At 43.2% G+C, this 12,167-nt stretch overlaps 1 protein-coding gene across 1 annotated transcript in view; it reads right to left on the reverse strand.

Annotated features, from left to right (window-relative positions):
• Positions 1 to 12,167, reverse strand: part of CACNA1G (calcium voltage-gated channel subunit alpha1 G) — a 270,527-nt gene that overhangs the window by 64,104 nt on the left and 194,256 nt on the right. Inside the window, exons 21-23 of the mRNA XM_061616021.1 lie at positions 3,350 to 3,475; positions 2,268 to 2,357; positions 1,861 to 2,074 (exon numbers count right to left, since the gene is read on the reverse strand). Coding sequence (XP_061472005.1) covers positions 1,861 to 2,074; positions 2,268 to 2,357; positions 3,350 to 3,475 — 430 coding nt within the window. The remainder of the gene's footprint in view (positions 1 to 1,860; positions 2,075 to 2,267; positions 2,358 to 3,349; positions 3,476 to 12,167) is intronic.

Genomic DNA, 12,167 nt, shown 5'->3' on the forward strand with positions numbered 1-12,167 from the left:
CATCTTTTTACAGTAATAATAAGTATGCCAGATTAATTTATAAGCACATCCATTTTAAGTGGTATTCATAGTATCTAGGGCTCCACTATTTTCTCATCAATGGAATAACCATTTATTGTCATCTGTGAATCACACATAAACTAATATGATATTAATCCCTTACATCTAAGGCTGTCCTTTGCATGAGGAAACTGGTTGATTGTCTAAGGTGAGGGTGGGGAATCTGTGGCCTTTCAGATATTGTAGAAGTTCAACTCCCATCGACCCCGGACAGAATGGCCAATGCACATGAGTACCAGGAATGGTAGTCCAACAACATCTGGAGGACCACCCTGGTCTAAGGTAATGTCTTAGGTGTAGCATCTGATGGAAGAATGTTGCCTCTATGTATGTTTTGGCTGCTGAGGAACAAGAGAAGCAAAGGAAAGGGGGTGCTAATGCTATAGGGTTTCAAGGAAATATAGGAAATAGGCAACAAACAGGCAGACTGCGACAGACAGAGGGGCAGGCAAGGATCTAGTGGACTAAGGAATAGTGCATGAGATAGTGAGTAGGGTCCCCAGGGCTGTGTCTCCTTAAGAGTTGTGAAGGAAGATACGTTTATAAGGAATGATGAGGGAGCAGGCCTTTAATAATGAACAAGAGGTGGTGGTTGGGAGGAGGTGTGCCATTTTATTTTTCCACATAGAGTCCTATTATGTCAAAGGTAATCCTGTGTAGGCCATAATTCTGTGTCAGACTCTATGGGACTACACTGCTTGGCAAATGTGTTTCAAGCATGGTTGGATCTAGCATTCCTTTTAAAAAACCATGGTTTTTCTTGTTAAATCTATGAAACAATCATATACGGAATCACACCACAACTTTTAGTAACTGTTCACATTGTTAAACAACAACAACATCACCACCAACAAAGAGATATTCCTACCGATTTACTGATGCCAGTTCAAAAGGAATGAAATAAATGTGAATGAGATAATGGGGGGAAAGCCATAAGAACACTTAAAGATGAAAGTAACAAGAGTGGCACCATGAATGAACATATGGGCATTTGGGGGAAAATCCAAGCAGAATAGAAGGCATGCAAGATGGAGCAGAGTACCTCTGACCTGTGACCTCTGACCTGAATGCTATTTCCTGTTTTTCAATCAAACAGAAACTGAGGTAAAAAAGACAATATGTCAAGTTTCTCAGATTTTTAACAGAGACATCTAATATGGTCACAAAAGGATAAAACAAATAATTCTAAGTGGTTCAACAAGTTTGTGTGTCAGTGGATCTACTTCATTTAGTTAATTTTGTCTCTGGTTATTTCTTTTTTTAAAAGAAGAAAATCTGTATTTCTCAAGCAAATGCACTCTATTTTCAAGCATTTCTAAAACAAGGTTACTTTTTCTTATTACATCCTTGAATATACTAAATTTCATCAATCTATATGCAAACTGGCTTAGAAACTGGCAAACCTGATTTTACTGTGATATTACAAGGCTGTAATAAATGAAATAGTGAAGCTAATTCTCAGCAACAGTGTACGACATGCCTAAGATTATTAGCTTATTCTTGAACTGTTGGTCTTTGCATTTGACACTATTTGGGTAATGCTAAGCATGTACAATGGAAAATATATGTTAAATGCTTTTTTAAAAATCACCTAGTATATAAGGTAGTTGCAAATCATGCAGCCATTGCTATATTTCCATGGCTCTTTGCTTAGCCTTTGCTAGTGCTATATCCTTCATGCAAATTTCATAGCTGGACATGCTTTTGGGAGGAATCTGAGCTTCAGGTGCGAGAAAGGGAGTTATGGGGAAACTGTCAAAGGTCAAGCAGGACTCAGAAAGATGTGGAAAGACTACCGACCAGCCATCTGTTTCTCCTTACTCCTTCTCTTTTTCTCCAGCCGCCGGAGCCTTTTTTCCTCTCGCCTCTTGGCTTCCTCTTCCTCCTGATGCTGACGACACTTATGGAAATTCTCCACCACAACTCCCACAAACATGTTGAGGACAAAGAACGCAACAATCAGTAGGAAGGAGATGAAGTAGAGGAGCATCCAAGGGTTATAGTTCATGACTGGCTATAAAGCAGAGGAAGAAGCCATTAAAATTACAGTCTAGCAGGGTACTGGGGACAAGATTGGACAACTGTGGAAAACAGGACTGGAACTTCCTTTGTGCATGATAGTGACATACTCTGAAGAGTTGCAATCCTAACAGTGTTGACAAAACTATCTCTTAGGCTTCAAGGAACTTAATCCCCTATACACGTACCTGCTGATCCACTCCTACAGCATCCAATCCATCGTACATGATGTCCACCCACCCATCTTTGGAGGCCAAAACAAATAGAGACATTAAGGCCTAGAAAGGGAAGAGAAAAGAGAGCATTTCATTTAGGCTCGAGGAAAACTACTCCTTTTATGTGTTCATTTCTACTCTGTTCATGTTTGAATTTGCACTTGTGTTTGTAATTTTACTTTGCTGATAATAATAATGTGCTTTGATGTCGAACATCTCCCGCCAGCAAAAACCCATCAGTGTCAGATAATGGTCCAACAATGAGGGCTAATTCAAAAAGTGGAGACAGCCAGCTCCATTTTCACCCTCCAGGCTTCTACCACTCATTTTTAATTAGTCCTTGTCACACTGCTAAAATATTGATGGTTTTCAGTGGCAGTGAATCGAGATATTAGGTTAGGAGTAGCCAATGTGGTGCCCTCCGTCTCTTACCATTGACCATGCTGGCTAGGGCTGATTTGGGTTGTAGTCTAACAACACCTGGAGGGCACCACACTAGAAGGTACCATGTTGACTACCCCTGTATTATGATGTACCGGGTACAGATTGTCTAATTTCCTAAAACAAGGGACTGTATTCAGTGTAGCACTAAGCAAATTGTTCTGTTAGTGCAAGGATTTCTCCTTGCACAGTTGAACAGTCTTCCCCTCTCCTTCCTCCATGCCCTCTTAAATCTGATCTGATGTTTTCCCCAAACCTCCAGAGCAGATTTGGAGATGGTGTGGGCCTGGGGGAGGGGAGGAGAGAGGGGAAATCCTGTAGTGCTAACACTGATTTTTGTGCTAGCACAAAAATGTAGTTGAATGCCACCCAAGGCTTATGAGGTTGGTTGGGTAGCAGTAGATCAATTAAATAGGCCAGAAGGTATGTGCATTTGTCTTAATTCTGAAAAGAATTTATGCAGACTTATGAATGCCTAAATGGGGAGTTTTAAATGTATACTTTGTGCCTAGGATATGTGTTATTTGCTATGGTAGCTGCAAAATCTGCAAGAATACTGTTTTAAATCAAGGAAATAAAAGGAGCAAAGAAGCAGATTACCATTCCATTAATACCTGGCCGAGATTATCAAAATTATACTTGTGCCGGACCCATTTGTAGCTGGCTTCTGCACAGTCTGACTTGTTGGTAATGTTCCTTGTGTCTTCCCCTTGGCAGACAAAAAACTTTCCTTTGAACAACTGTGAAAACCAAGAGACGGCAAAGAATTAGCAAATGTGACTTAGAGAATGCCTAGTCACTGAGATAATGTTTGGAAACTTTTGTCTCCACCTTCAGGCATTAGGCAGTGGTCATCAAGGACAAGCCTTACCTGCCCCATTTATGGAACTCTCTCCCCAGAGAAGCCTGCTTGGTACTAACTCTCTTGAGGTTTGGCACCAGGCTCAAAAGGTTTTATTAACGCAATCTTTTAGTGAATTATGCTATTCTGCTGCTGTTTTTATTTATTTTTATTTGCTATTTTATGCTGCTGTTCTTATTGATTTTATTGGTTTTTCTGTGACTGTGAGCTGTAGTAATTGAAAGACGAGACATTTAAATAAAAACCAACCAAACACTCCCAAAATAACCACTCAGAGAGCAGCAGATTATGGGGGCAGCATCAAACAGGTCTGATATCAGCATCTAGGCCAGCATGGTTATGCCAGAGCATACTAGTTTATGGGGCTAATACTAGTCACTGTAGCATCTTTCCTTCTGATTTTTTAAATCATGGTCAGGAGGTGGCCAGGCAAGATGTACATGGTTACAAACGCTCATTTTATAATTTGTACATTAAAATATATTATCCTTTTCTACAGCAAACGGTGCTTGTATCCAAGTAAATGTGTTTAGAATCAGGCAAAATATTCTAAAATGTGTTTAGAATAGAAGCAAACGCCATTATGGTGCTATAAAAATGCAAAACTGTGCATGCTCAGAGTGTCTCTCACTCTCTTATTAGGGCTGACAAACTGATTTTTGTTTGGTTTTGCTCTAATGTATCAGGAATTTAGAAGCAGTTATAAAGCATGGTACTGAAGTTGGGAGAAGAGAAATGCCAACTGTGTATTTCACAACTAAAGGAGCAATCCCAAACCTAGATTTGCCAGGATGAGTGAGCTGGATCTGGCGGATCTCTGGATCAGTTGGCTGAACCCCAGCACAACTAGGGCTATGCAGACATGAGTTCCCAACTCCAGCTCAGCCAGAGATACACCGGTGTAATTCTCTCATACTGGCTCAGCCAAGGTTGGCATAAATCAGTCAAAAGGGACATGGCAGGGACAGGACTGGGTGTGTGTACTTACAGTGGATCTAACTCCATTTAGCTCAGTCATGTGACCTGGTAACCTGGTGGAACTTACATCAGCAAAAAGGGGTATATAAGTTAAACTTTGTTTAAAAGACTTGTTTCCCCTCTGCCAGACTTGAACCAGCCCAGCTAGCAGTAGCCTCGCTCCTAAACAGGATTTGGATCTGGTGTACTTTGTGCTGGATTAACTTAAACTGGTGTAAATGATGTTGGCTTCCCATATTTAGGATTGCTCCCTAAATTAATACATATGACCATTTAAAGGGGCTCCCTATAAGACTGTAAAGTCCAGAGCCTAAAATTGCCTAGTGGCACCACTGACAACATCTATGACAACTGAGAAAAAGGCTATCTATGCCTCATTCCTCGCTCCCACTCCTCTCATGGACTGGTTCCTCGTTGCTCATCTGCTGGGCTCACTGGCCTGTGTGTGCTATTGTTTAATGCCAGATCGGTACACAATAAGACCACACTTGTCCATGATTTGATTGTCACTGAAGGTGCCAATTTGGTGTGCATTACCGAGACCTGGGTGGGTGAACTGAGAAAAGTTGATCTGATCCAGATTTGTCCACCTGGATACTCTGTGCAACACCAGCACAGGCTGCGGGGGGGGGAGTTGCTGTGGTCTACAGAACTTCCATCTCTGTCACCAGGAAACCACTCTGTCTTGGAGCTGGCTGTGAGGGCCTGCACCTGGTGTCAGGCCAAGGAGACAGGAAACTAGGGTTGCTGCTGGTGTACTGTCCGCCCTGCTGCCCGGCAGCTTCTCTGACTGAGCTGGCGGAGGCCGTCTCAGCTGTGGTGTTGGAGGAGCCCAGAATGATAGTCCTGGGTGATTTCAATGTCCATACTGAGGCTGCCTCTAATGTTCCAGCTCGGGACTTCATGGCTTCCATGACAACCATGGGGTTGTCTCAAGTTGTCACCAGCCTGAGGCACAGGGCAGGGCACACCCTCGACTTGGTTTTTGCTCCAGATGGAGGAAGGGGTGCTCTGGAGATAGGGTGGTGGAGGATGTCACCCCACTGTCAGACCACTTCCTGGTGAAGTTTAGACTTATAGTTCTGATCGTCCCCTGCAGGAGTGACGGGCAGATTAAGATGGTCCACCCCTGGAGACTAATGGAATCCACAGGATTCCTAAGTTCCCTGGGGGAGTTCCCAGTAGATAGAGCAGGTGACCCTGTTGAAGCCTTTGTCATGCTGTGGAACAGCGAGGCGCATCGGGCTCTTGACATGGTTGCTCCTGAGTGCCCTCTCCAGCCAGGAGCCAAGTTGCACCTTGATATACCAATGAGCTAAGGGACAATGAAACCGGCTGGATGACAGCTAGAGCACAAATGGCAAAAGAAGTGCTGTGAGGGTGATCAGGCACAAGTAAAACATAACCGTTCCTACTGTGTGGCGGTGAGGGCGGCCAAGAAGGCCCACTTCTGTGCCGCCATCACATCCTCAAGTAGCCATCCAGTGGAGCTTTTCCGTATTGTCAGGGGTCTGCTGACATTAACTCCAGGAAACTGAGTTTTTGACCCTCTGGAGGCCCCCATTGAATTGTTTGCTAGGCACTTTGAGGGTAAAGTTGCTCACCTCCATAGCAATCTTGATGCCCCCTCCACATCTACTGTAGTCCCCAGTGAGGTGTCCAGTGCAATGTCTGCTGCAACCTCTTGGGAACAGTTTCAGTTGATGCGGCCTGATGACATAGACAAGGTGCTTGCAATGATGCAGCCAGCAATGTGTCCTCTCGACCCTTGCCCTTCTTGGCTTATTAAAGCTTGCCGAGGGGGTTTGACAGAGTGGATCCAGGGTGTGGTCAATGCATCGTTGCAGGAGGGAGTGGTTCCAGCCTCCCTGAAAAAGGTGGTGATCCGACCACTCCTGAAAAAGCCCACCCTGGACCCATTGGTTTGTGACAACTACTGCCTGGTTGCCAATACCCTCCTTTTAGGGAAGGTGATTGAGAGGGTTGTGGCATAGCAATTGCAAGTACTCTTGGATGAAACAGATTATCTTGACCCATCCCAGTCTGGGTTTAGGCCTGGTTATGGGACTGAATCGGCTTTGGTTGCCTTGATGGATGACCTTTATCGGGAGAAGGACAGGGGGAGTGTGACCCTGTTATTCTTACTTGATCTCTCAGTAGCTTTTGATACCATTGACCATGGTATTCTTCTGGGCCGACTTGGTGAGAGGGGTATTGGAGGCACTGTTATACAGTGGTTCTGATCCTATCTCCACGATCATTTTTAGAGAATAGCATTGGGTGATTGCCTTTTGGCCCCTTGGCAGTTGTGCTGTGGGGTGCTCCAGGGTACCATCTTGTCCCCCATGCTGTTTAACATCTATATGAAACCCTCGGGAATGGTCATCAAGAGATTTGGGGCAAAGTGTCAGCCATACGCTGATGATACTCAGCTCTATTTCTCTGTAACATCTGTATCGGGAGAGGCTGTGCAAGCCCTGGCTTTAAGTGCTTTTTGTTTGTTGCCCTGGGCTCCTACTGGGAGACAGGGCAGGATATAAATCTGATTGATAAATAAATAAAGAAATAATAAAACCTGCTGGAAGCAAAAGTGATTGGTGTACACAGTGCTCCATGTAAAAAATGCCCTCACAGTGTCAAACTTTTCTAGTCTGATAGCTTCAACACCTCACTATACAGCATCATTTTTATCAGTTGGTTTGATGGACTGGGAACAAGCCACACAAACCCTCTTCTTCAAGGGCTGATGGTGAGCTAACTCAGGATTTCTGTCTATACACAAATTTCGCATTGTATTCAGTTTTAGCAAGAATATATCCCTCCTTTTGACAGGAACTATACCACCTGAACCAGAGCAACCTGAACAGTGCAAATAACTGGCAGTGGTGCCCACACTATTTATTTGTTTATTATAAATGTTTATAACCCACCTTTCTATGAGTCATACCCAAGGCTACTTCTTGCTACAGATGTAACTCATGGCAGTACGCCTCAATGCACAGGAACAATTGCCCCCAATCCAGTTAAGATTAAGAGCAATGGATGATTTAGGGAGGAAATTGCACTTTCCAATCATGCAGTTCCCCAGTATCATCCAGTAACTGGGGCTTTTATAAATCCCCAAGTAGCCCTATAACATACACCATAATTGTGTCAAGGAACAGTTCAAGAGACGGAGGTGGCTGGATTAGTTTCCGGCCATCCTGCCTCCCCATCAAACAGCTGAATGCCACAAGTGCATCTTCTTTTGCAAGGCACATCCTTGGCCTTTGTGTATTTGTGCTAGAGATGAGATGTGTTGGTCAGTGCCTCTTTGAGAGCATTCCATTGACCTAACAGGCAGTATCGATTTGTGTTTGTTCTTTGTCCCCTATCCACTGTTTTTACTGTCCAAGTTTTTCCTTCACCCCAAAATATTGTTATTAATATAAATATCTTGTTCCAAAATATTGATATGTTCTTTGAAAAAAAATATAATTGGGAAAAAATATTGATAAAGGAAAGGAAAGTGACTTTGCTGCCTTTTCCACCTCCTCTGCTGTGACAGAGACTGGACAGTTTTTGTGTTAGCAAGCAGAGACTGGTTATTTTCCTTTTGGAAAGGAAGGGAGGAAAGCAGTGTTAAATGGTGGCCCCTCGGCAAGCCTTGAATCCTTAACTTGGATGAGACTTGGCTTGTTTCCTTCCACTTGGAGCTTGAATTATTTGAGTGGAGGATGTAGCAGAGCGAGAGCGAGAGCAAGAGCTGTACTGCTATGCTGTGCTGTGAGTAAAATCAATAAAATAACAATATTTTCAAGGGAATATTTGAGGGAGGGGAAATCTGGTGCCCGGAGAAAGCTGAAGTTCTGAGCAAACAGGATCGCTCCGCAAAGATGGAGAATATGCGGATCATTGAAAAATCTGCTGCTAAATCCAAAACCAGCAGAATTCATGCCCATCTCTAATCTGTGCTGATAGATATTGGCCCTGATTGTCAATTCCTAACAGTTCTGACTACTTCTGAACTGCTGCTTAGAAATACATTTCCTCCCTTGGACTGTTATTTAGGTTATAATATCTGCTTTGGTTTAAGCCAATACCTGGGTCCATTTACTCTCTTGTCCAAATTACCTTGGGTCTACTTCCTAACCTTATGATCTATACATGCATTTTATCAGATAAATACTTCAGGCACTTTCAAAAGAGACAATCAGAATGTTATATATGCCCCCCTTTCCCCCAGGGCTTAACGTGGACAAGAGCTAATCAAACCTCAAACATTTGTATTGTGCCTCTCCTGCCATTTGGGGTGGCTAACAAAATGGTAAAAATGGTAAACTAAAGTGCCTCAAACAATAACATCCTAAGAACATAAGAAGAGCCTGCTGGATCAGGCCAATGGCCCATCTAGTCCAGCATCCTGTTCTCACAATGGCCAACCAGTTGCTCACGGGAAGTCCACAAGCAGGACCTGAGTACAAGAGCACTCTCCCCTCCTGTGGTTTCCAGAAACTGATAAATAACAATGTATATATGTAAAATAGCAGCAATGGCAGATCTACACATTAATTCTCATGAACAGCAGTAGGACTTGTCATGAACCTGTATATGTTCATGAGTTATTAAAAACCATAAAGGAAACATCTTGGTTCAAGTAAAGAACTCTGGGAGTCTAAATGTTAAAAAAGACAGGCCTCTGTTAGAATAACCTTTAGGTTTCGGTTTCCAGCTGAAGACGGTTAAGACAAAGCCTAAATACGAAACACCTGGCTATCTGTGCTGATTAACAAGTGCCTGGTACTCAAGGTCATTCTTGGCCTGTGAAGTTTGAAACACCAGTTGGGAGGGGGGTCTGGAAGGCGCGAAAGAGTGAGAAACATCTAGAAGAGGTTACATCAGACATTTTCTGATTGGTTCCTGAATCCTGGACCGTTAGAATTCTTTCCCTTAAGTATAGGGCTGGAGACCCATAGCCTTTGTTCTCTGCTGCCTTGGTTCCAGAGTTCCATTCTTTTCTGCTTTATGGTCCCAGGGTTGCCTATGGGAGGTAACCTATGCCTGGTTCCATTGCTTTGTGGTTAACATCATTCTCTCTTAGGAGAGAGGCCACTTCAACCATCTACCTCATGTGTAAGTATTAGGTTAGAAAAGGTTGTTATTTTCCTGTTGTGTGTATGAACTCTCTTGTATGTACCTAAACCCCTGTTTGGGTGTATGGTCTTAAAGGATTACTTGCTGCTACATATATTGATGTGCACTTATCTATTTTAATAAAGCTACTTCTATTTAACCTGGTGTGTTCATTGAGAGAAAGGGTGGTTCTGAATTCAGCACCTTGACCATTCTCAGTCACGGAACTACCAAAGAGGGAAAAAGAAGTTAAAGGGTTAATTCTATTTTGTGGGTTTTACCAGAGGTTTCCTGACAAGGATTGTGTAAGTTTGACTCTTGTCTTTTTGGACCTTGGTTTACCTAGTGTCTGGGCTCAGAGATCCCCTGACTCTGAGTGGTACCAGTAAAAGGGGTGGTGGCAGCCTACTATTCTACCCTGCAGGGTTGGCGTTGGACACACAGCCTTGGCAAGGGTGAATTGGTATATTTTGGTTCCAGATCAATTGCCCTAAGGGTGGGAATTGGGTCTGACGCATGATCCTTGAGCCTTGACGGCAGGGATTCATGACAGGACTCACTAATTGTTATTCACCAGTTCAGCTACCAAAAACCTGTGCAAATAAGTGGGCCATACACTTTTTTCAAAATCCCAACAAAGCGGAACACTGACACTTCCTCTCTGGGAGGTTGTTTCAAAGACTCATGGACTTTACTGAAAGAAACATGCTCCTCCCAGGCATAACCTGGATCACCGGAGGGAGGTGTTTTGTTTTTTTTAAAACAGGGCTTTGCTTGTTCAATCACAGCCATGAATAAAGAGATCGGCTCCTTTTCTGGACACAAATTGATTCTATACCTAGATTCCCTCTATCTATAAGAAGGATGCAAGAAAGACTTCCCACTATTATGCCAACATTTTGCAAAAGATCTCACACTGGTCAGGGCTGCCAGATTTAAAAAGGGATGAGAATCCCACATCTGTAACAGTAACACAGAAGGGAGAACTCTGAAAGCTACACTTTCTCCCCACTCTGCAGTCACACCAGTTGAAATTCTCTTGGGCACACAACTGTTAAAGCAGAGGCGTCATGCTATATTGAATCAGGTAATCCTGACGCACTGACTTCAACAGTGTCAAATACGATTATCAACAGGGTGAAAGGTATCAAAACCCTGGATGATTAATTTTGCCGCTTTCTCAATGGCATACAGGGAGTGGCAGAGTGTGACAGTCATTATGATGGATGTCAGTGTAGTGGCCTGTAGCAGGCTAGGTTGAAACATCTGCACTATTTTATTGAGTGACAGATGTTATTGGTATTATCATGCTTTGCTTCCCTATGGCAGGGTTCCCTTCCCATTGGGCTCTTTAAATGTTGTCTCTTTATTTGAACTCAAAAAAAGATGCCAAATGTTTAGGGCTGTGTTTGAGCAAGCCGAACGACAGAGATCCATGCACACCTATGTATCTCATACAAGGTGACATCTAAGCTTTTTACCTAAGAGTATTGTACTTTTGGGGAGTGGGTGCGTGTGGCAATACTGAAAAGCACAACATTGGATACATATCAGTGGTTGATGATTTCCCCTAACATAGCACTTTCTGCAAGGTTTAGGCACTAAGGAATCAAGCTCCTTCCTCTACCTACCATTATTATATTTCTTCACCTCTGTGTCTGAGACATATTATTCCCTTCTGTCTACTCTACAGCAGTTGTAGCAAATATTGGGTGCTGCTACCAGCATATTAGGGAATTGATCCATGCGAGAGGAATGATCACCAAAATCAGATGCATGTATCGGGTATGTAGAAGGCTGTAGAGATGAACTGAAGGGTTTTGCTAAATGCTGATATTGAGTTCTGAAGATATAGGGGTTTTCTAGTGATATAATAGATATGCCAACTTATATATCAAGGCATTTTTCTATAAATAAAATATGGAGAGAACAAATGGGGCCACTGGAATGGCATGGCATGGCAGCCACTATGAACTGTGCAACTGGTTAAGAAACAAATTACTGCACAAAAGCTGCTAAAACTATCTCAGCGAGGTTCAGGTGGCTTTTGTTCAATCTTTGGGGTTGGGTTGGAGGGAATTTTAGTTTGTATCATACTGCTTAGTAACCTATTTTCCTCCCTATGGAGTGTGTAAAGGCTTGTTTGTCTGAAAGCTGCTTCATATGTTATGTAGCATGCTTGTCAGCATACATACACGTGACAGGAAGCTTATAGGCCAGGAATGAGGAACCTCAGAACAGGGAGAATGCAGCTCCAGGCCTCTCTTATTTGGACCTCAGGGCTCTCTGCAAGCATACACCCCTCACCACGCTTGCTGTGCACCCTCCTTCAGTGTTTTTGCCTGGCTGAAACACGCCTTTGAACTCTGAGAATGCTTCTCACTTGCCTGGATGGAGGACAGAGTGAAATGTGTGAGTGTGGTGAAACTAGCCTACAATACAAAGGTGAAATTCACATTTATTGCTGTTTTCACTTTTGC

This window comes from Rhineura floridana, chromosome 3 (assembly GCF_030035675.1).
Source record: "Rhineura floridana isolate rRhiFlo1 chromosome 3, rRhiFlo1.hap2, whole genome shotgun sequence".
NCBI classification, from domain to species: Eukaryota; Metazoa; Chordata; class Lepidosauria; order Squamata; family Rhineuridae; genus Rhineura; species Rhineura floridana.